Source organism: Anser cygnoides, chromosome 5, assembly GCF_040182565.1.
Source record: "Anser cygnoides isolate HZ-2024a breed goose chromosome 5, Taihu_goose_T2T_genome, whole genome shotgun sequence".
Classification (NCBI taxonomy): Eukaryota; Metazoa; Chordata; class Aves; order Anseriformes; family Anatidae; genus Anser; species Anser cygnoides.
In genome coordinates, this window is record NC_089877.1 from 1,786,639 (window position 1) to 1,810,709 (window position 24,071).

Sequence of the window (24,071 nt, forward strand, 5' to 3'; positions counted from 1 at the left end):
TGCACTATTAGTCAGCATAATAGTACACACCACGCTAGCAAATGCCTGGTTGGAGCCATACGGGCGGATGACCAAAGGAATATCCAAGTAAGTGTCAATTCTCCAGCCTTCGTAGCCACATTCTAGACACCTTACATAGTCTTTCAGTTTGCCTTGATACAGCTGATTTATAAGATCGGCCTGAAACAGACAAATATTTAACAGTGCTTTAAACAAATGTAAAACAATGTTTCTTTAGCTTTAAAATAATAATTAAAAAAAATCTTGTAAGTCTTAACTGCATAGCTATGAAGTTAGAATTGTCACTTCCTAGCAGGACATCCATCTCTTGATTCTCTCCCCTATTCCCCTACTCCACCATTGCAGAAAATGTGTAAAAACAGCTTCTCAAAGCATGTTACATTAAGCTTCAAGGTATATTTTATGGACACATCTTAAGAATGACTAAAAAAACTACCAAAATTAAGTCTGTTTTTTAAAAAAGCAGGCCTGATCTTGCAGACATTTTTAACACTGATATTGCAATCTTTCCCTGCATCTCTGGAGGGAGGTGAAGAAAGATAGAAGAGAGATTTGCCAATCTACAAATATGAAAGTTGGCCATATAACAACTTAGCTACTTATCAGAATGTAGAATGTATTATGAATATACTGTCTTCTGTGTTAGAAGAGTGGGCTTGAGCTGCAAGAGCCCACAAATATAGCTAAAAAATACTGATAGCAAGGAAGTTATCACAAAAGGGGCTACATAAGCACTTTCAGTGCTTCAAATAAAGAATATCCAGAGTTCAGAATATTCCACTTTTAATTGAAGATGAAAATAGAAGTAACATTCAAAAATGTTTTAGTAGCATAGGTATTATACAAACAAGAAAATTGGCAACTACTAAGTACAAGATTATTGGCAGTCTACAGATTTTAGAGCTCACATTTTTCACAATCATCCTTAAAAAAACACACCACCGAATGAGTGGAAAAGTTTTGATACAATTACCTGTTCTGTTTGCTTCCATTTCTGCTCCAAAGCATCAAACATGACTCTACAAAGCTCCTGTACATCATGTTGCTGCCATGCTGTTAGAAATTGAAATTTATTTTAAATCAAGAGAAGCTATTTACCCAATACTAACTGTAGTCTGAGAATGCTTCCTAAAGCTATCAGTTTGTTTTTAAGTCTCTTCCAAGGTGTTTACAACGTTAATCACTATTGGGACAGCATTCAATTCCACAAGCAGTTAGCTTTCAAATTAAATTGGAAAAAAATAGGCAACCAACTTGCTGTGTGTATAAACAAGAATTCTGTATGTAACAATAAATAAGTATATGGAAGTGCTAACATACACCACTCTAAATTATAAAATAAAATGGTTCTGACTTATTTCATAGTGATTCTCCAGAATTCAATGAGGTGTTTTCCCCATACTCCCCATTAAGTGTAAGAACACTGGTTGTGTAATTACTCCATGGAAAAATTAACAGGTTATGGAGAAAAATTATACTATGTGCAAAAGAGTTTGATTTCATGGAATTCTCAATACTATTTTCTAGTTCACTGGAATGCATGCATTTGACACTCATGATTCAAAACAGATGCAAGTTTCTCCTGAAGAGATACCTTTTTTTTTTTTTTAAAGAAACAGTTAACATTTACAACTGCAATGACAGCTTAGTTACGAAACTAAGGTATTTTACTTTAACGGCTTAAACCCCTCAGATATTTATTTAAAAACAAAACAAATCACAACCAAGCAACAACTTAGGCCATTTTGCTTCCATCTGAAGTGGATTCTAATAACCATTTTTAATTATTTAGATATTTTTCCCCATCAACAGCACGTTAGGCCCCTAAGAGGCAATTACTGAAGTAAATCACACAAGCTTAATAGCTGCATATTACCTTCACTGCTATCCCATCCAAAACTCCGTGTAACATCTGTTGTTTCAATTGCTCTTTTTTTGCTGGTCTGCAGTAAAACAAACAGCCTTTGAAGCTGGTATGGGATACTTGTCACGGGATCCTCTTCAGATTCTTCAAATTCCCATCTATTTGCAACATTAGATATTTAACAATTAACAATGACTTGAAAATATTACTCAAAAAGACATTTAAATCAGCGCTTACTGCATTTCAAGAGGTCTGCCAGATTAGATGTCAACTGAAGCTCTGTTATTGGGAGAAAGTCAAAATAATTCTCCTTAAACAAAATTGCTTTCCATTTCTTCAGTGAATGACAATGCTATTCATTAAATGTACAAACGTAAAACGAACAAGTAAAATACTTTTGAAGCCATTCACTGCACAAATACAGACATGAACTCCAATTAGTATCACACTCCTTTTGAAGTTGGATCTTTTCAAGATGTGGAGAATTCTTTAAAAAGCTTGTCTATGCCACACCAATAATATTCTAGTATTTCAGCAAAATCTGATGGTGTTAAGCAGGTAACATACACTAGCCTATCCAGTTTGATATCAAGTATTAAAAGAAATCTTCTTCCTTTCCCCTCAGGATAACTTCTCTACTCACTTTCCTGCATTCTTGCATGTTATCCAAACCATTCTATCCACTTTGGAATCAAGGTTTGCTATTAACATTCAGATGCATTTCAATATTCAAAAGAGAAGACGTTTAAAAGGTTTTTCTACCACAATTTATCAGGACAGATAGCATATACTATGATACTAAGATCTATTTTGATCATGTATACTCACTTATATAACGCATTTCTAAATTCAGGAGTCATGAAAAGCGTTTGTAAAAGGCTGTTCAAGTAGCAAGTCATTGCTTGATTTACTAGACCCACATAGCCTATAAATACAAAAAGAATGATATGGAAATAATGTAAAAAGATGCCACATCACATAAAATATATTGACAATAAAACAATTGTGATTATGTTTACTCAAGAACTACATCCAGCTGATGTCATTTGTACTACACAAATTGAGGCAATATTACAATTGCTTACTTCAGTAAGCTTTAAAAACACAGTTTACCCAACAGAGATATTTTCTCTGAATTACACAAAGCTACTTAAATCATCACGAATCACATTTCACAATAATAAACAATATTTAATGTTGACTTCTCCACCAATGGAGACATAGATAACACTAAACAGTTTTAATAGTTAATTTAAGTATTTTACAGAAGTCTAGAATTTGTTAATAAAAATTTTGTAAAGTAGCTTGCTTATTGCCTAGCTGTCAACTACAAAATATCCTAGTTATAATGTAATTACAATTTGTATCAGTATTGGTTTGTATTAAAGCCTAAGAGCTATAAACCGAACATCTTGAGTGCCAATGCACATACATCTTTTTAAATCTTCAACAGTAACTAGAAAAGCTACTAAAAATTAGTGGCTTTTGTTAGCTGAAAAGGGAGATATCTGTATTAACCTTACTGTCATTTTAAGACTTTCTCCAAAGTATATAACATTAATAACAGCTGATAAGCAAGCAACATATACTGAAGCATCATGTAATAAATACACTTATTCATACACTGAAGCTCTTAGTATTAAATACATCTCAGTTTCATATTAGTAATGAAAAGGCAGCTACTCCATGCAAAACAGAATTTTTCTGAAGAGGCTAACTTTGGAAGCGTATATTTTATTTATTACTCTGTACACAACTCATCTTCTTAGTTTTGTCACACACAAAAAGTTATGTGGCAGATAAACATTCCTATCTCAAAAAAATCTCGAGCAAGAATGAACTGGTGTAATATGTCAGCTTTGTATCTGCTCAAAAAAACTTAGTACCAGGAATTAGTCTTATTACTGAGCTACAACTTTATGGACACATAATAGCATATACGAAAATAAAAAGCAAATGCTAATGCATGCTGCAGGACTTGGATCAACAGCTCAGCAAATGGAATAAGAACACCTGCCTTGAACAGGAGGGTTGGACCAGGTGACCTCCAGAGGTCCCTTCCAACCTCACTATTCTAGTGCTTCCCCAAAAAAAAATTACGAGCTGAGTGCTTGTAGAGAAGACGGGTAAGAACATGAAGTAAGAATCTAGAATAGTATGAAAATTGACAGGGGCGTTTCCAAACATTTCATGCGTGTTATGTTACAAGAATTTAGCATATCTGTCAATCTTCATACACAACTAGGGAGTGCGTATCTTGATAGCAAAACAGAGCTATGACCATGAAAAATATGAGATTCCAGCAGCTTCTTTTACTCCCCCTTCTGGCAACCACTTAAACTGTGCAACATTTCCTTTGAGCCAACAGACAGGGAAGGGCTGCAACACACAGACCACGGGAGGTGGCAGCAGCTGCTGGCTGGCTGGGCAGAGGCTGCGTTGTCCTCCCCTCTCTGCACAGCTAAGAGGGATCTCCCCTGGCACTGAGCTGCGCTCCCCTTTCCAGAGGGAGTCTCTGCTCACTGGTGAGGTGCCAGGCAGTGGACAGAAGAATCTCTTGGTAATCACAGTGGTAGCAGGGAAACCAGAACTGAGGGGCTGCAGGAGAAAGATTATAGCTAACACCTGGAGTGCAAAGATTTGGGAACAGCCCCTCTTACAAAATAGCATCAAGTACTCATTAAGCTGCAACTGAAAACACAGCTTGGGATGAGTACTTTTTGGTAATACAGTCACAACTTCTCAGCCACGGACACAGCAGTGGATTAATACAGAAACGGAGGGTCCCTGACAGTATGAATTGCACTCGCAATAGATATGGATGAGACAGAGCTCTTCTGCTTCCATAATGTAAGGATGTCATAGAAAATGTGATGGAAAATGCATCAGCATGGTGGTTCCCCCTCCCCTCCCCCCCCAATAAATTGGGGTTTCTTTTGAAAATCCTGAAGATGCTGCTATTTCAAAGTATACTAAAATAATAACAAATTAATAATGCCTTTACAAGAGAGAACATTATACCTGTGTCTGATTTGCTCAGGACTGAAGAATATGAATAGCTTTGACTGACATAATCACTGGTACAGCCAACAGAGCCTTCTCTTGGAAGTGGGCCTATAAATCTGTCTTGCACACAGTCATCTGTTGTACCTGATTCCTCCTAAAACATAAATGCAATTATTTTATGCAAAAATTAAACTTTTTTTTTAACTGAAGTACCTAGAAATTTTATTTCTCTCACAGCTAAGAAATCAATTTAATATACCATACATTTTTTACTTTTAACACAGCAGATTTACAGTTGTTTGTGTAACATTCAGTTCTGCCCTCCAAATTCCCAGCTCCTTCAGAAAGCATTGTTTGTGCTAGTGGAAGGAAATACCCTTTACAATACTGTATAATCAAATAAAGTATTCTAATGCATACAACAAGCAAGCTTGCAATTTATCATCTCCTATGTCTCAAGTTTATGATACTAAAATGCAAAATAGAATTTTTGTTCCTTTTTTTTTGGTATGAAAACTACAATTCAGTACTCCTTCAAAATCATCCTCAAATTCTGACCTTGGGTTTTATTTTATTTTTTTTTTCTTTTCCAGATGATGAAGTCCATAAAAGGCTAAGTAGGCCTTATGCTGACATAAGAGCTGAGTAATAAACCTCCATATATCACCGGTCTACCTGATCCCCAATTTAAATAAACTGTACCTATGTTTATCTTTTACTACATCACATATTTGAGGAACAGCAATTTTCCAATATTTTGTTACAGCAGACAATTGCTTGCAGAAACACTGATCACTTTTTTATTTTTAAATAAGGTAAAATTGGAAGCAGATAATTCTGCTGTTGATACAGCACTACCTTTTCTGAAAATTCCATGAGTGGCCTAACATTGCTTTCAAACAATCACAGGAAAAGGAACAAGTATAATTAAACCTGTATTATTAAGACTTATCTGTAAACATGTCAGATTAATTATATAATCTTACAAAATTATCCATAGCAAAGCATTACATAAATACTTGACAAGTATGAATAAAAAGTAACAATAAATCATTACTAGTGGAATTGGTCTTAATTCAGGATAAACCTAGAAGCATAACATAGCAATCTAAAAGCCTGTTGAGGTTCCTGAGGTAATAGCTTATCAAATTGGGCTATATGTTTCATATTTCATTTTCTGACATTATGACAAGAGCAATACACATAGCATACATCTATCGTCCCAGCACTATAGCTTATGTAGCTGAGTGAAGATTTTACATACCGATGTTATATGAGGTTGCTCACCATCTTTGTCTGTCAAATGTAGAAAATTCTTCTTCCCTGGCTCAAAACCAGCATCAAGAATAGTTTTGTCACTGTTCTGATCTATCGGAGTCTGTTAAAAAAAAATAAAGCGCTTTATTTTTTTAAACAGATTTATATGCAATTAACAGATTCTGTCCAAGTACATTGCTTGAAGTAGCTTCTGGCACACTAAGACAAGATGAAACAAAACATACTCATTAACACTGGAAGAACTTGGGGGCAGTTTAAAAGACAGTTTAAACTAAGTATTATAGTACAGTTTAATACTCAGAAAATGGACAATCTATTCAGGAGCCAAGACATTGGCCTGCAAAATTCCTGCAGAACAGTAAATCCTACAAAGCCTACATGCACTTTGTTTTAAAAAATTAAGTTCAGCAAGCACACGCATGTCATGAAATAAGCTATTTCTTAAAAAGAATCTTCTAAAGTCTTCTAAATGCATCTCTGAGAATCATATTAACCAAAAACAACGCTGATTTACAATAAAGCACAGAAATAACAGTCTTTTTTTGGTACAATACACTCAGACAGGTATAAGAAACACGGAAAGTTTCTCAAGACCACAGGAAACTGAGAAAGGGGGTTAATTATCATAGGAACTATTACTGAAAATACATACTGAAAATGAAAACTAGCATTAAATCTGAAGGATATTAAGCTTTGTTTACTGATTAAGTATGTGTATCAATTAAAAGCACATTTTGAGATTAAAATGTAGATACAGAACAGTAACGTTTAGCCAAATCAAAATAGCAGTGTCAGCCTGCTCTGGTGCACATACTGCAAGTTTTTGTTAGGATTAATGAAAAAAATTTAACTATGAAATACGCACTAGGCAATATGGCTAACATTTTTTCTGTAACGTGAAGCCTCAAATGTTTGTTATTAACAGGAAATAAAAAGCACTTTTGCCATACCGTATCAGTTACATTATCTCCATTTCCCCACACTAAATCAAAGGTTCCATTCACATAGCCCACTTTTGAAGCCACATCTTCAAACAGCTTTTTAAGCAGAGTGGAAGCTGGAAGGTTCAAAGTAACACGTTCATTCACTGTCTTTGAATTTGTGGTATCTTGTATTATACACAGCACTCTGGGCTCCTCAGCAGCACTTTCCACCTAAAATGACAGCAGGCAACAATTCATTGAGTAAAGCTAACAACAATTCAGATCTTAAATGAAAAATCAAAACAAGATTTCACCAATAAAATGTATTATATTTTATGACCTAAGGATCCTAGAGGACTTAGTTCTCTTATGTCTGCTTTCATAAATAAAGAACCCTTAACTTTTGGAAAACCTATGTCAAAATATGCTTCATTTTCACAGAACAAGAAAGAATCTGGATGGGTGGATCAATACATGGTGAAATAAACTGCTCAAGTTCAACACACAATTTTAGCCTTTAAGCAGACAGAAGATTGTCGAATCAGGAAGAGACTTTCAAATCATCACTTCAAGCTCCTTCAGCTTTGACATGGTCCTAAATGCTGTTGAGATAGAAATATACCTTTTATCATTTCTCGAAATGCAAATCATATCTCCAAGCTTCCAAATAATCTTGGAAGCTATCCATTAAAACAAAAAGTCTCTTCGTCAAGCCACCATCAATTTTCTTTTACCACATCCACTGCTGGGTGAGTCGCAGAAGAAATTCTTCTGCTTAAACACAGTAAGAAAATTAACATTGAGCAATGGCAACTAGGTAGTTCTCAAAGCACAGCAAAGTAAAGAAATCTAAACCAGCAACTTCAATATATTTGAACTCAGAAAAGTAATCTTGAGTGAAGAATGCAATGGAATAGAGGTAAAATTTTATAAGCCAAGAAAATAGCATTTTCCTAACACTTTCCATCACTGAAAAAAAAACCAGGAAGTCAAAGATCTGATGAAATACAATCAATCATCTCAGTTATCTAAAGGACTTGCACTTCTAAAACAGGGAATAACTAATATTTAGGTACAGGTCACACAAGAAAGCATGAGGTCAGTAAAAGGAAGAATTGGTCCCCAAGGAGTCAGCCTTTTCAACTTGTGACACAGAAAGTATTAGTAATGCATGTCAGACCACCCAAATCTCACTTCATGGCTAAATAGCACACCATCAAGACAAGAAAGGCAAACAGATACATGCAGCACTATCGCCACTTTCAGTGGATAAAACATTAATATACAGCAAGAACTGTGTTCATGCTAAAACCATCAGCCATGTCAAACATCTAGAGAATAAACCACTACAAAGAGCTAAACAACTTTAATGTTCCTTATATTTCTACATAATCAAACTCAACACAGATGACCAAAGTGGTACAGTCCCTTATGAAAGGTCTTAAATACCGAACCTCTTAATTTAAGAGGAACAAGCATTTTAGCTGATCCCTCTGTTCTCCACAATTTCAAGATCAGCCAACAGTCTTCATGCAACTCAAAAATGAAACATTAGGTAATGGCAGCATCTATTCCTAGCACCAGGAGGAAAAAGTTGATAGAGACAGGCAAATACAGCCACTTCTTCCCTATCCTAATCCAGATTGTGTTAGCTTGCTTTAGACTGATTTTTCTTAATTTAAAGCCCAACTTCCCTTAAGAATTTAAAGTACAATAAGTTTATCAAGGATACTGAAGATTTCAACACAGAACATTAGCTGCATGCTTAAAAATATGCAATGTACCACTTCCAGCAAATCTGCAACTTGTCAGCTTCATACATAACCTTGACTGCAGAATGCAAGGTTTATGAACTACTTTCCAAGAAGACATACAAAACTACCCCTGAAACATTAGCTACACATTAAGGAAACATAGTTCAAGAGTAAAAGCAGCTTTGATACATGTAGACTAAAGTTAAACTTCACTAGTGATTACTCCTCAGAATGTGTTCTTTCCTTTATGTTTTCCAGCACAGAGCACCCCCCCCCTTTTTTTTGATCAAACAATAGGCATACAATTTGAATCTTTCACGGTATGGTTATGAAAGAGAAATTTATGGCCCAGTTCAGTAGTCCGCTTTCCTGATTCTTCTGGAGAAGATCATCAGGAGCAAAAAACCAATAAACTCATAAAAGCACCTCCCATTCCAGCCTACAGACCTTGGCTTGCTCTGGGTCCAACAGGGCAGAGCTTAGAGGCATCTGGTACTACTCATACAGCTCCATCTAGAAAAAAATATGTTAACTCTAGTTTTAATAGCTCACCACATTAATTATGTACTGACCCTACATGAGTACAGCAGGAATAGACGTTCTCCATTTGAGATTCAATTTCTTTTTGTTCTGCCTTCTCATAACCAACACCACCATTCCCTTTCCCTCTGCAGAAGATACCTATATTCATAGGTATCATTCATATATTCATTCAAATCCTCCTACTCAAGCTTTCTCCACTGCTTTTGATAATAAATCAGCTCTGACTCATACAGAAAATAATTACACTCATAGTATCTGACGGATGGAAAACTCCATAAAGGAAATAAATTATAGAAGATTACAGAAGATTTGCTGGTTGGGTTGCTGGATGTTCCACGCCAGACAAATCCTCTCTTCCTCATTCAGACATAATTCTGACAGACTGAACTGGTTTAACTCAGGGATAGCATAGCAAAAGATATTAAGCCATCATTTGAGTTTTCACTGTTTCAGGCTCACAGTAAATAGGTGAAGCAAAGACAACCTCAGTGCAACTCTGTTCATATCTAACTTTGACATACACCATCTGAACTATCAGACTACGCAAACATCTTATTTGGGGCTTCTTAACAATAAAAATACTGTAAAAGGCAATACTGGCCAGTGATCAACCTCTGAACTACTCTGCCAGACCATTATCAAATCAATTCCACAGGGTAAACAAGAAACCCGATTTTTATCACTACATAATTTGGTATCCAATAACAGCTACACAATCATATTTTTTTGATAAAAAACTAGCAGGCTACAGAAACACAATGTAAAAGCATATGAACATAACAGCAGAAGCTTCAAACTGAGTAAGACTGCATTTAATATGTACATAATCTTGGTATTCAAGAACATGCACAAGAATTCAACAGCTCATGCTCCGGCTTAGAATGTTCATTTCTCAGCTCATGCTTAGAAATAAGTGCTACAGCATCATGCTGTTACTATATATCTTAGTTATTTAATAAAGTTGATTTCATCTGTCTACCTGTGAAAACTTCTTCTTCATTTCAGCAAAGATACTCTGTCTGCAACTCCAAAACATATCCTACAGTATATAAAAACAAAATTAACAAGTCATAATTCTTTAAAATAGTAACTGTTTTTTTTTTCCATGAAATCAGTTTTATAGTGTAAGTAAAAGAATTACTAAATTCCAAACCACCACTTGCAGAGTAACTTGAAAAGGAACACCCTCCAACCATTTTAACAACAGAACAAGTTCTCTATTAACATGTTAACATTTAAATCATTACCGAGTCATCACAAAATGTTAGTAAGTTGGGATGTAACCACAGACTACATTTCATAAAGTAAAAAAAGCAAGTGTAAAAAAACAATTCAGGAAGTAAATTCATACTATAAATTCCTTTGTTATATTAAAAAGGCCCTCCAGAGGTACACATTTTACCTGAAATGGCTCTAGTGCAAGATTAGCATATAATCCTGTAATTCAGTTTGGTATTGCATTTATAAATTACAAAGGTAGCCAGTTCCATATGAAGCTGTTCCTTCATGGCTCAATTATTTTCTCTAGGAAAGTTTGTATTAGTATGAACCCATTTTGAAGCATTCAACTGGAGATAATAAAGGGGTGAAATTACTGACTTCCCTTATTCCTGAAGCTCTTAAAGAAGAGTTTTCCGTAGTATCTATCACACCACCAAAATGCACCAATAAGCATTATAATCTGTTTTCCAACTACAGACATCAAATTAATTAATCTGAAGCACTGATTTTTTTATTTTTCCATAAAAGAAGAGAAAATGAAGAAATTTGTAAGTATGCATGACAGTAGCTTAGTAACTTAAGTTGCAGACCCTCCACTGCATAAACAGAAAAGCAAATGGCTACTTAAGGCTGCAGTTTGAGAAACCATTCTATGATTATTTTACCACAGAATTCTTCTCAAGTTAGTCTTTTGGTCAAATGGTTGGGATATTCAAAGTATGTTCTATATTATATTAAAAAATTGCAATTTCAAATGTTAACCTTCTAAAATATTAAAACACTGATACTTTCATCCCAAGTCGCTCCATCTCCCACACGCTCCCATTTGTATAGAGGAGACGAGGTTCTGAAACCTACACGTAGGAATTTTCCGACCACGTTTTACGCCAGTCTTGGAAAACAGCTTTTATAATACTAACATGTAAACAACAAACAGGTTGGATATTTGCAGACATTCCAGAGAGCTGTTCTACATAAGCATTTTCCTCATGTACCTTACAAAAAAACATATCAAATTGGTGATTTATATAGATATATGTTGATGCAATATTGACATGCAAAAGCACAGTGGTCTTAACACTGCTTTTAGATGTGGCTTGCCATTTTTCAGCTTTGAACCACTAAGTTCATTAAAATTCCACAGCAGGCATTTTACTAGCCTTATGTGAACCAAGTGCGAGAAACATTTTGTTTTCAAACGATGGAAGACTCTCCCAAGGTTTTAACTCCTGTTCCAGTTTTTATAAAATTTTCAGAGATTGAAACTTAAAGCTAAGCTCAAACTTCATGTACACTACTTGAAGTTTTTGAATTCCATTATTGCAAACGGAGAAGAAAAAACAACAGCATGAATCAGTAAGCAAAAATTACAAATTTCAAGTCAAGAGTTTAAATAACAGATGTGCAAAGTTTGGCTGCCAAGCAAAGTTAATGGCCTATTGTGACTTAAAATGATCACTAGTTTCTAATGTCCGCGCTCTATAAATAATTCTCACAAATCATGTTACAGAGGGAACACAAAGAGATCAGTAGCAAGTAGCAATGGTAAACATGTTCACATTCACAAAATGACTTGGATGATTAAGCCTAAAGCAGCAATTCTCAAACATCATGTAGCATCAGCAACTTAAGACCATACAAAATGCATACAAGTGACTATTGTCCATCATATTACTGCTAGACAAATTTTGGAGTGTGCATTCCAAGTCTGTGTAACTGACTGGGTGCAAGCTTCCAGCAATTAAAAATATAGTTAAATTTGGTAGCTTAAGTCACAAAAAAGTAGTCTGATTTTACCTCTGAAGTATCACTACGTAGAAACATGTAGACACTACAGTTCAACTGACCAGAAGTTTCAACTTTTTCAGTGATAACAAATTATTGCAGATCTGCCCCTTGAAAAACCACAACTATATTCCAGCAGTTTGTTCACCTGCTCCAAGAGGTCCAATCCATTGAACTGGACAAGGCATATTGGCAGCGCTATGTTTTGCAGAGAACAGGAAGGCCAAAAACTTTCACACAGCAAGCAAAATCACAGAGCTAGGTTACCATCTCCAGTCTAAAAGCTCCCTTCACCTTGCACATTCTGAACTATGGATCTCAGAGCCCTTACAGCTCACAACTCACTCATCCCCCCAGCTGGGCTAGTCATGTTCCATGCTTTAGCCAGCCCTGCAAAACTCTTCTTTAAAGGCCAGTTTCTCTGATACAGCCAGGTAAGCAGGTACATCCTCCTGGAAAGCAATAAAGTGGCTAAAAAATATCTTTGGAATGAGCAAATCATCAAACAGAAGTCCTCCACCACTTCTGACATTGCTGCAATTACTAACCTACAAAAGAAAACAGAAATCTGACACGTACTCGACTGCATTTTGGAGGAAAAAAGCAACTGTTTGAAAGAGAGTTTACTGAGTTAACTCTGTCAGAGCATCATGAGCTGTTACTCAACACAGGTACCTCTGCAGCTGTATTGTAGTTAATTAGTGAAAAGAAGCACCTAGAATTCATTATGAATGTCTGAACCAAAAAATATTTTTATAAGAAAGCATTTTACAGTACAGTTGTGGTAAAAAAATACACTTTTTCTAAACACTAATATAATGAGCAGAATCATTCTGAGCTCTTAACTTGATGCATCTCGTCCTACAACTTTTTCTGAAGCAAAAAAAACTTTTAGACCTTCCTTTTTGCTAGGAACAGGAAGGAGACGGGAAAATGAGAAGGAAAACTACCAAGTGGATTAAAAAATCTTGGAAGTGATACAATTGTTTTAATTTGAAATAAACATGTTTTTAACCTCACTGTTTATCAACTTTTAATACCCATTTACCTGTGCTGGATTAAAAGTTCCAAGTAACTTCTCCACCCCCACAATTACACTTAGAGATTTCAAAGGCATAGCGCAAGGAGATCTGCAGAATCACAGAATATCCTGAGTTGGAAGGGACCCATAAGGATCATCGAGTCCAACTCCTGGCACCACACAGGTCTACCCAAAATTTTAGACCATGTGACTAAGTGCACAGTCCAAACGCTTCTTAAACTCCAACACGCTTGGTGCAGTGCCTAATTCCCTGAGGAGCCTGTTTCAGTGTGCGACAACCCTCTCCAATTAGAATTTACAAAAATACTTTAGAAAGTTGTCAATAGAGTCAAAATATTAGGCTCAAAATCCACACAGGCTGGCCCAATTACGTCCCCCATTACGAAGCTTTAAGTCTAATTTCAACCTTGTGAACCTGGTGCTAACTCTAATGTCACAAACTGCTCCACTATTTCAACTCAAACATTTGCAGCACTAGATCCTTGGTTATATTGTTCCTCTCTGCTTCAACCTATAGCATTAAGCTATGTTTTCATCTCATGGCTTTTGATATACTTTAAAAATAATTAAATCAATACCTAAATGAGATACCTAAAATCACTCCAATTACACAATAATCATGATACACTTATGCAGTAATACGAACATATATTTTGGAAACTCAATACGTAAGACTGATGAATTTACAATGCACTAAAAACACTCCACACGTTTGAGGCAGCTTGAAGACTCTGAACGCAGCAATGCATCAGCTATACAAGGAGTTAAGGCTTGAATAGCTTCAACTGCTGCCAGAAGCAGCAGTCTTGCTCCCACCTGCTTACTTCTACCCCCACTATGTCCCCTTCCTTGTGCTGGTATAAATGGTCATGCACCTACATGTTAAGCTACCTCAGAATAACTAATGCTTCTTAAAATTAATCATTTCTGGTTAGTTTTTCATAGAACCATTCAGGTTGGAAAAGACCTCTAAAATCATCTAATCCAACCTTTAATCTAGCCCTGCCACGTCCACCACTAAACCCTGTCACTAAGCACTATATCAACACGCTTTTTGAAGGGATGGTGACTCAACTACTTTTCTGGGTAGTCTGTTCCAATACTTCCCAACACTTCCAGTGAAGAATTTTTTTCCTAATGTCCAACCAAAACCTCCCCCTTTTCAGTAGGTTAGCTTTAATCTGAGTCAGTCTTCTAGTTTCTTAACTGAATGCTTAATTCTCCTTGAAAAGCATCAAGCGATATATCAGTACCACGGAGTAATAGTAGCATTTTAAATATGCATATTACATATAGTATACTTAAATTACTAAATACCAAAACCACCTGAAAGCACTGCAACTGTGGTTTTTTTTGTTTTTGTTTTTTTTTTTAACCTGAAGACTGAAATTACACCCTCCATCCTTTGGTATGAGTCTCTGTAAATGTCAGTGCTGCTTTACAGGAAAAGATGAATATCTCCCCCTTCTGCTTTGAATGGCCTGGAAAAGCAAGAAGTGTCATTACTGCAGCAACCACATTGCTTTCACCCTCACCCTGTGTCTTCCAGCCTGCTGTAGATAGAAGATAACTGCTGGAAAGCATGGAAGAAGGCTGGAGCCATAATAGAGACTGATGGCCCTGGCCAGATGAACACCAAGAATGCTTTTCTCTGGTGGATGACCTGATGCAGACAGAAGAGGAATGCCACGGAATTCTGTAGCAGGGTCACTACATTCTTGTTTGTTTTGGAAAATAAGTTTATGTTTTCCTCTCTTCTGTCTCATGTAGATTTTGGACCGATTAGTTGTTTTCAAAGACCAACTCCACAGAAATGCTTCTCTAGTAACAAAGCTTAAATTAAAAAAGTTACTGTTTGTTCCCTCATTGAAGCAGAGCTTGCTTATAAACAGTCATTCATGGAATGGCCAAATTACTATTTTCTATATACGCTTCCAAGTCTAACATAACTTTCTGAACATGTCCAAAAACACACAGTCTTAAAAATATTGTGTTATTAGGCTAGCAATTACCTTTGATAGTTTGTTCCTACTTTTGTGGATTACTCATTCATTTGTAAAAAGCATTTATAAAAGTAGAAATGACAACCAGAAAAAGTTGGTATGGGGCCAGAGTAGTACATTTACCCAGGGTGTTTAAAGCACCCTGAAGGATACAGAGGACATGTCTGATGACAGCTGAATTAAGGTCAAAACCTTTGTTTTTCCTGTATTACAAAGGCTACACTCTAAGTTCTGTATTTTAAAAGACTTTATAAATATATCGTTTTTAAGAACATGTTAAAGAACCACCTGTCTTTTTACTCTTACGCTCTACTGGTCCTTTAAATCTGGTAAATTAAAGGTGATTCAAGATTAATTACTTCTCTTAAAAATTAGATGCAGCAACTGTCAATAAAGAAAGATGACAAATGTTTCCTCGTCACCCTACAGTTTTGACACAAAAACAAGAATGAAAAGAACAGATAATCAATGGATAAAGAACACATCTTCCATAATAACAGATCAAGTTTTAACATCTAAACCAGTTAAACACTGGACATTTTGATAACTTCACTCTTGAATCATTTAATTTCTAGTATTTTGTATCCAGACTAAAACAATGAGAATTAAATGTAAATGAAGTTTTACATACTTGCAAACCGTCTGCCAGCCTCTATACATCCCTTACAGTACAAACTTCATATTTGGATCTGAAACAGCCTCATCTTTCTACTGCTTCCGTTTGTTTACATCCTGTCTGCACCTCACTTTATCACCACGCTCATTTGTCTTCAAAAAATTCTGAAAAATCCAAGAACACCGTGAGATACATATTACACTTTTATCCATCGTATTGTAATCACATCATTTGTTTCCTGTGTAGAGTCCCAAAAACAGTGGGTATGCTTTCACACTTGCTCACCATTCCATAAAGCCCAGGCATACCACAGACTTTATTGAAACATTTTGCTACCATGCCAATAATCTAACGGACATTTTTCTGGATTAAGATTTACAAATACAATGTTAGCATGAAAACAAATCAGAGTGAGGGGAAAGATGGATTTTTCTGTTTGGGTAATTTTGAAATGTAATTTGCTTTACTACAAAATTACTGGAAAATATACATACAATTATTATTTTTTTGGGGGGGGGAGGTGGGGGGGAGGGACAACGGACAGACAGACATTTGAGATTAAAAGACAGGAATCCATAGTTAATTTTTAATTCTTTCTGTCAATCTGCTGCTGGTGAAGAGGAGAATCTGGAATAGCAAGGTGGACCAGCACAGATTCCTTGCGCAGTTGTCTAGCAGTATGACATGGAACAGTTACAGTTAAGAACATAAGCACCCATGAAGCCTGGCCATAAACTGAATCTGCTACCAGTACCACAAAGGATTGCAGGGAGAACATGGAACACTAAAGCAGAATAACTCCACAGAAAGCATACCTATGACTATGTACAAGGAAGAACCTAGATGTTTTCTCCATATAGTAATCTAATCTATCAAAATATTTTACTATAAACAAGAGAGGTACTACCATTAAGTTTTACCTGCTTTATTTTTTCTCTAATTTCAGTCATTATTACTGATCTCAACATAATACTTATACAAATCAGTAAGCTAGTCTGCCTTGAGTTCCTTTAGCTCCTGCAATATTGCACCAGACTTCTTCAAAAAATGCAACAAAGCTCAAAGTGAATCTGTTTTCAGACATAATCTACAGTGAAAACTTTCACGGTATATCAAATACATTTCTTACACATCTTCTAAAGCTAAAATTCACTAATCCTACAGAATTCATACATGTCACCTCATTTACTTGAAAGGCATCTTATTGAGAAGACACACTTAACATTCAGGTTCTGCTCCAACACCACTCCTTTTGCCATGCAACAATGTCCTTAGCAACTCAATATGCCCTTTCTAAAGGGTTCTGGTTGTGCACCTAGAGAGGAATTTACCTCAGATGAAGCATTCTGAGGAACTAGGGTACAATAAGGAATGCTTAACTATTTTACATAACTGCTCATCTAAAAATCTACTGTCATTTTTCAGAAGCACCCAAAGTAGCCTTACGGCCACACAAAGAGAGCAGTCACAATCCTCACAGGCTGAATTCAATCAAGTGATTTTTACCAGTTTTATCCCTTAATTCTTTGAGAACAAAGACGCATCCTTTTTAGAAGTTATTTCAAGTGCCAGTGCTGAGCAACATCATTTGTTTGACGCAAGCTCACTGCTTGCCAAACACTGCAAAAACATGAACAAAGAATATACTACACACTTTCACAGTGGCTAAAACTGTGATCAAGTTGGACACCCTTCTACCTGAAAGCTTACGAGAAAAGTTTAAAGGTATCAATACTTCAGTTATACTGCAACTGCATTGTTTTGAGAATATTGTTTTATTCAAGACAAGAAAAATACAGTAAAATGCTAAATATGGTATGCTTTCAGGTGAACTGCTTATTCATTTTCAAAAGGGTGAAGTGTAAAATACCAGCTTTAAGTGTTTGCAAAAGGAACCAAAGACATTTTCGAACTGAATAAAAAGGCTGAACATGTAACTCAATCGCTCAGTTTTCCAGCAACATATCTTTCACGCTTAAATTTCTTATATAAACCCCAAAATATTTTCAAATATGGATAAAAAAGCTGGATATATGAGTAACTACACATATTTTGGGCACTACTGTATCCATTAAAACATACTGGGAGAAAGGTTTAAAATAAGACTTTCTTTCACAATTTAATTCAGACAAGACCAAAACCTATAAGTCAAAGGTAACAAAGTCAAAGTGCAGGTCTACTTAAGTTCCTTATGTTAATAACAATATACTCTATCAGCAAAAGGAAGTTGAATGACTTATCATTGTCATTTATCAATGATACTTCCTATCCCACTTATCAATTTGTGGGATAAGAATATTCTTATTTTAAATAAAATGATCTACACTGATCTAAATCCACAGGTACTTCAGTTTTAAAAACAGAAAAACAGAATTATTGGACTTAACCTATTTAAGAATGACAACTAACAAAGCGTTTAAAGTTTTTTTCTTGTATACTGAAATTCTGAGCTGAAGACGGTTTAGAATTTCATACTGACAGACATTTATTCTCTGCCCCCACATAATTACTTCACAGCTCAGAAGAAAGTCTATTACTTGTTTGATGAACAGTGTGTAACTGCACAAAAAATGATTGTACTGTACTCAATTGATATAGCAACTTTAATCACTGGTGACCCACACTAGCTAGCAGCACTTACAGACTGAGGTTCCAGTATCGAGTAGCTACCTCTTAGGCAAAAACTTATCATGATCTCAAAGTGCCATTAGATAATTATCTTGATCAGTTCTCCCGTACTACAGATTACATACCCAGATGTATACAGCATGGGGAACTAGTGTGTGACTCTGAGAAGCTCAGTGATTAAACTAAGCATGGAAAGACCTTGTGTGCTACTTTCACATCTCATTCACCAAACTACAGTACTGAGTATCACACAGATAGTGTCTGTTTGCAAGGAACAAATGACTCAACGGACTTCTGTTTGGATTTTGTTTCCTAAATTTGATTTCCCCATTTGCTTGGCCAATGAAATAGTCAGATTTTCACAATCACACCTTCATACTTTACGACCAAAGCTCACAAAAAAGAAAGTAAGGACTAACTGATATGCTACCCAAGCAGTAGTTACTTGTGGAGTATCTTAACACACTGGAATGAAAGAACCCAGGTGTCATCAACACTGAAAAGAACATCCCTTCACTAAAAGAAGTGCAAAATATCTTACTCTGATTCCTGTTCTTCTAACAAAGTTAATGCGATACCCATCAAGAAACATCTTTTATTTGTTCAATGCGGGAGATTAAAATGGATTAATTAGTGTAGGGATGAAAAGACTCACGTTAGTTAGCTGAGAAAACTCACACAATCTTTTGATTAAATGGCAGCAAGTAAAAAAGCATATATAGTTATTTTGACAAGTGTACTCTGTCAAGTTCATGCTGGAACTTGTTGAGAAAGAATCTGCATAGCTTTTAACTAGTGGCATAGACATTTCGGAAAGTTTACAGCAGAACCTACTTTTTATATTGACTGATCCTATGAGCCTGGGCAATACTCCCTAAGTTGACACATCTTGGTCTTCAACAGGAGTTTCTGTAAAATTTACTGATCTTGTCAGTAAACAAACATGTGATTCTACCTTTCTTGCCAACTGTGTTGATTAGAATATTGCATTTCTCTCTATTTGAGGTAGATTTGCCAAATGTAAGTTTCAGGTCTACTTCTCAAACACTGAAAGTCATTGAAGTGTTTTCCCTTCTAATAGCACCATTTTCTTGCTTCCATGGCTATCTTTATATGCCTCTTCCTCCCTGGATAACTGTTTCACTAAACTAATGGGGGGAAAATTTACACCAAATAGCAAAGCAATTCTTAAAGAATGTTTAGCATTTACTACTAGGGTGCCCTGTATGTGACCCAATGACTTCTGTTTTACTGAATATAAGAACACTAAATTGAGTGCTTTACATTTCAGATGAAGAGAGAAAAGGAACTGAGTATTGGAAGGAAAGGAAACATGGAACAGTTTGTACAGAACCCTGGTCTCAAGAGGAGGAATACTTATTCCCCCCATCATGAGGAATCATTGGTCACACAACTATTGAAACAATTATGAAAGTGTTAGGCAGTGAGTGGCAGAAATGCAAGAACTAATTTACTAAATGCCTGTATAGCTTGGGCAAAAAGCTTAATATAAACATTACAACACTCAGCTATTAGAAAGTGCTTTAGTACAGCTGTTCCAAATGAAGAACTTTATGCCAAAGTTATGAGCAAGAGAAAATTAAGCCCTGATTACCTGTACCTTAGCATTGCAAGCTGAATCTAGGCAATGCCCAGAAGAAATTTTTCTTATACTACTATAAGATATTCAAAGGGCAGCAGTGGAACTACTAGTATTTTGTATTCATGAAAACACAGTAGTACTCCTTAAAAAATCTAATAAAAACAGCAATCTGAGCTCCTGTAAGCGCAGATATACAAACTAAGGCTTCAGAATAACCTAATACTTCTCTTCCTATTCTTCCAACAAAGGCTGTTAACATTACAGATGCCTCCTATTACCAAATCTACTGTGGCCTCACATAAGCTTGTAGACAAGAACCAAATCCCTTTTCCCATCCACTCCTTTAATTGATTAGTCATTCCCCAAGATCAGCCTAAAGCAAACTTCAGATTTTTCTTGCTCCTTTACACTGGAATGTAAAGGAAAAATATGGTTGTGTACTCATCTTTGGCAGACGTTGGTTCACATCCCAGTTGAATCTTTGAAACTGCACAAGACAGCCAGCTAGACAAGCGATAATTACTCAGCCCTTTGGGAAGGGAGAAAAACATGGAACTGTAATCCTTTATCCACTCCCAAAGGGTAGAACTGAAACTCCGAAAGACCTGCTTTGTCTCCAGCTGCTACTAATGGCATAATAGGAGTATTTAGAAGGTGGCTGTTGAGAACTCAGACCTGGAGAATTCTGTTTACCCGTAACTCAGTGTTCTCTGCAGTGAGACTATTAGTGAATCTCAAAAGGACTTAATATGAATGCTGTAGCGTAATATTTCTTAAACTTCTATCACTGAAATAAAATGAGTACATACTGAAAAACACTTGAAAAGTCGAAGAAAGTTCTCTTACGACATGTATCATCAGAGGGGCTTAGCACAAATAATCTGTTTTTCTCAATTTGATTTCTTATATTCTCAGAGAAAATACCATCAGCTTCTAGAAATTTCAAAGTCTCATAGAACTGATGTTGTTCCATTCCAGTTACTTACAAAAAGCATAGGGGCCCAGTGAAGAACATGAAAAAACATGCTAAGTGGCTCATAGTAGCACTATCTAAGAAGTTTATAGATTTCATGCTCTATGCTTAAGATATCCATATCTATAATCACATATATTTTAAGTATTCATCTTCTTTCACCCGTATTTCCCCTCTCTGCAGAGAGAAGTGCATGCAAAATCCCAGTCCAATGAGTCTGTTAAAAATACTCATCTGAATCATACATACATTCTGAATACAGCTTTAAAGCCAACAGGGATACTATTAATACATATAACTAAGGAAACAGCCTCAGCTAAATTCTTCTATTAATCACCTTGCTGTTCCAGTTAACTACAATTGCCACAAGGTTTTTCCTGCCAGTCTCCTTTGCTTTTACATTTTCTTTTTTTTTTTAATTACTTAAGTACACTAGCTCCTGTTTTCTACCCCTTTTCCTAAATTTTTGTAATTTTTTAAAAATGGAATATTTAAGCATACTAGCTACTACATTCCATCCCTTAAGTTTCTGGAGATCTTCTTCCTGATAAGACTTAATGTACTCCTTTGAATCTTAGCATGTAAAAACAAAAAAGGAAAAGAAACAAGAGGTACACTTGTCCTGACTTACCTGTACAATTCTATGCATGCAATTTACGTCTGAAATTCAGAATTTTATTTCACAGTTGCTCCCAAGGATACCATTTAATGATCACCACTTCGTTTTACTAAACTCTACAAAACTGAAGCCCTTACCCCCGACACAAAGCCTCACAGACTAGTGACACTCTGTTCAACAACAGGAAGGGTTTGAATAATTTAACAGAAAAGTAAAATTGAAAAGTCAGATAAATACGTAAGCCTACCTGCATGTGAACAAAAGTTTCTGCTAACATTCCCCTGTGAACAACTACTTCCCACCATGTCACACCACGGCTCGAAGACTCCTTTCCCTGAGCAGTATCTCTCCTACTTGACACGTGTCATTCGCCTATCGCTGCAGGACAGAGACTTAGCCTTCCTCTTCCACGCAGGCTCTTATCTTTAGTCTCTGGCCAAAAACAAACCTTCTCCCTTCCTCCCAGCTGCAAGGCGGCGGCAAGGGGCCTACCCTGCCGCAAACACGAGCCACGGCTCACTCGGGCCGCGCTCCCTCCGCAGCCGCAGCTCCAGTGCCGCGGCGAGCCCTGCCCGGCTGCCATTTGGCACTTCGGCCCCTTCTTTCTTTTCCCTTTCCCCTCCTTCCCCTCCCCTCGGGCACCCGGCAGCCAGGACCTGCCGTCCCGCGGCGCCCCCCCCCCCCCCCGACGGGTCCCGCTCCGGGGGCGGCCCTGCACCAGACCCCGACCCCGGGGGCGGCCCGGGCCGTAGCCGGGCGCAGGCGCCGCCATCCCGCCGGGCCCGGAGGCGGCAGCAGGCAGGCAGGCCAGCCGGCCTCCCCGCGTGCCGTGACACAGACAGGTGTAGCGCCCCGGCCGCCCCCGGCCCCGCCGCGGGCCCAGGCCCGGCCCCGGCCTCCTCTGCTTTTCTTCCGTTCCCTTCCGTTCCCTTCCGTTCCCTTCCCTTCGCTGCCCTCCCCACGCCGGCTCCCGTTCCCCCCTGCCTCCGCGCAGCCCCCGGGCGCAGGACCTCCCGCCCCCTCACAAAGACGGGTCCTCCTTCTCTCCCTCCCCGCACGGAGCCGAGCCCGGCAGGGCCTCCCGGGCGGCCCCGGGCGCCCCACACGCCCCAGGGGCCGCCGCCGCCGCCTCCCGCTACCCACCTTGCCCGCGGCCCCTCCACCTCACCTCTTTGGGGACGAGCTGGTTCTCCTCGCTGGGCACCATGGCCGGTGGCGCGGCGCTGGGCCCGCAGAAGGCAGAGCCGAGCGTCGCCGTCGTCGTCAGCAGCGGGAGGCGTGGGGACGCCGGCGGCTCATCCTGCTCCTCCTCCTCCTCCTCCTCCGCCGCCACCGCCCCAGCCGGCGAGGGCAGCGCCGCAGCCCCCACCCCCTCAGCCACTACCAATCAATGAGAAAATGGCCGACGGCGGCGCTCTCGCGAGAGGCGCCCGGCCCAGCCCCAGAAGCGGTCACAGCCGCCCGCACACCCTGGCTGGCGCTTCGGCCCGCCCCTCCCAGGCTGGGGTGGCGGCTGCTCAGCGACTCCTGTTCGCTCTTGAGGAGCGCGTAGTCCCCAGTGGAGCGCGCAGTGTGAGTCCTACAAGAGGCCGCGTGGCAGAGCCCGGCCCGGCCCCGCTGCTCCCCCGCGCTCAGGGGCCGTAGCTGCCGTCCTCGGCCCCCGTTCCCATGCTCCATAGAGCGTCTCGTCGCTCCAGCCCCGCCGGTACGGAGCGGGGTGCCCCCTTCCCTTTTCCTTTCTGGATTTACGGGACACGAGGGAAAGAGCAGTAGATGATTAAAGTTAAATTGTGCTAGGTAAGTGGGAAGGCTGCACGTGAGGCTTCATGCCCGGCAGTCGCCCCCGTCAGGCGTGGCAGAGGCTCGATAAGGGCAGCCGGAGCTCTGGCTGCGTGTGGCAGCAGGGCGGGAGCGGCCGCCACCGCCTCAGCCCTGAGGTAACGGCGGGGCTGTGACCAGCCGCGGCGTGTGCTGCCCTTTAAGTGAAGGTTTTTGTTTATTTGTTTTGTTTTGTTTAAAAACTGTGTGTTGCTCGCTCTTTCTGCCCTCTTAGGTGTAACTCGCCCTTAATTGAGTGTGGGATTTGGAGACCAGGAGAAAGAGCAAAAGAGATTAGGCCTGACCCTACTAATACATGTGTGCTTTTCTTGGTGCCCAGAAGTTGTTCATGGAGTCATGTTGTGAAACTAAGT

The 24,071-nt window shown here is 38.3% G+C and overlaps 1 protein-coding gene across 4 annotated transcripts in view; it reads right to left on the reverse strand.

Annotated features, from left to right (window-relative positions):
• The window catches only part of USP47 (ubiquitin specific peptidase 47), a 51,633-nt gene extending 28,397 nt beyond the window's left edge, over positions 1-23,236 (reverse strand). The window contains exons 1-10 of one of the 4 annotated variants that reach the window (XM_048070105.2): positions 23,048-23,186; positions 16,072-16,220; positions 10,369-10,428; positions 7,120-7,323; positions 6,156-6,269; positions 4,907-5,045; positions 2,714-2,810; positions 1,898-2,043; positions 995-1,074; positions 31-180 (exon numbers count right to left, since the gene is read on the reverse strand). In XM_048070105.2, coding sequence (XP_047926062.1) covers positions 31-180; positions 995-1,074; positions 1,898-2,043; positions 2,714-2,810; positions 4,907-5,045; positions 6,156-6,269; positions 7,120-7,323; positions 10,369-10,425 — 987 coding nt within the window. In that variant the 5' untranslated portion in view covers positions 10,426-10,428; positions 16,072-16,220; positions 23,048-23,186. Of the gene's footprint in view, positions 1-30; positions 181-994; positions 1,075-1,897; positions 2,044-2,713; positions 2,811-4,906; positions 5,046-6,155; positions 6,270-7,119; positions 7,324-9,293; positions 9,314-10,368; positions 10,429-16,071; positions 16,221-23,047 lie in introns of those variants that run through there. The other 3 variants (XM_048070104.2, XM_048070107.2, XM_048070106.2) reach the window with 3 other exon arrangements.
• Positions 23,237-24,071: the final 835 nt, after the last annotated feature.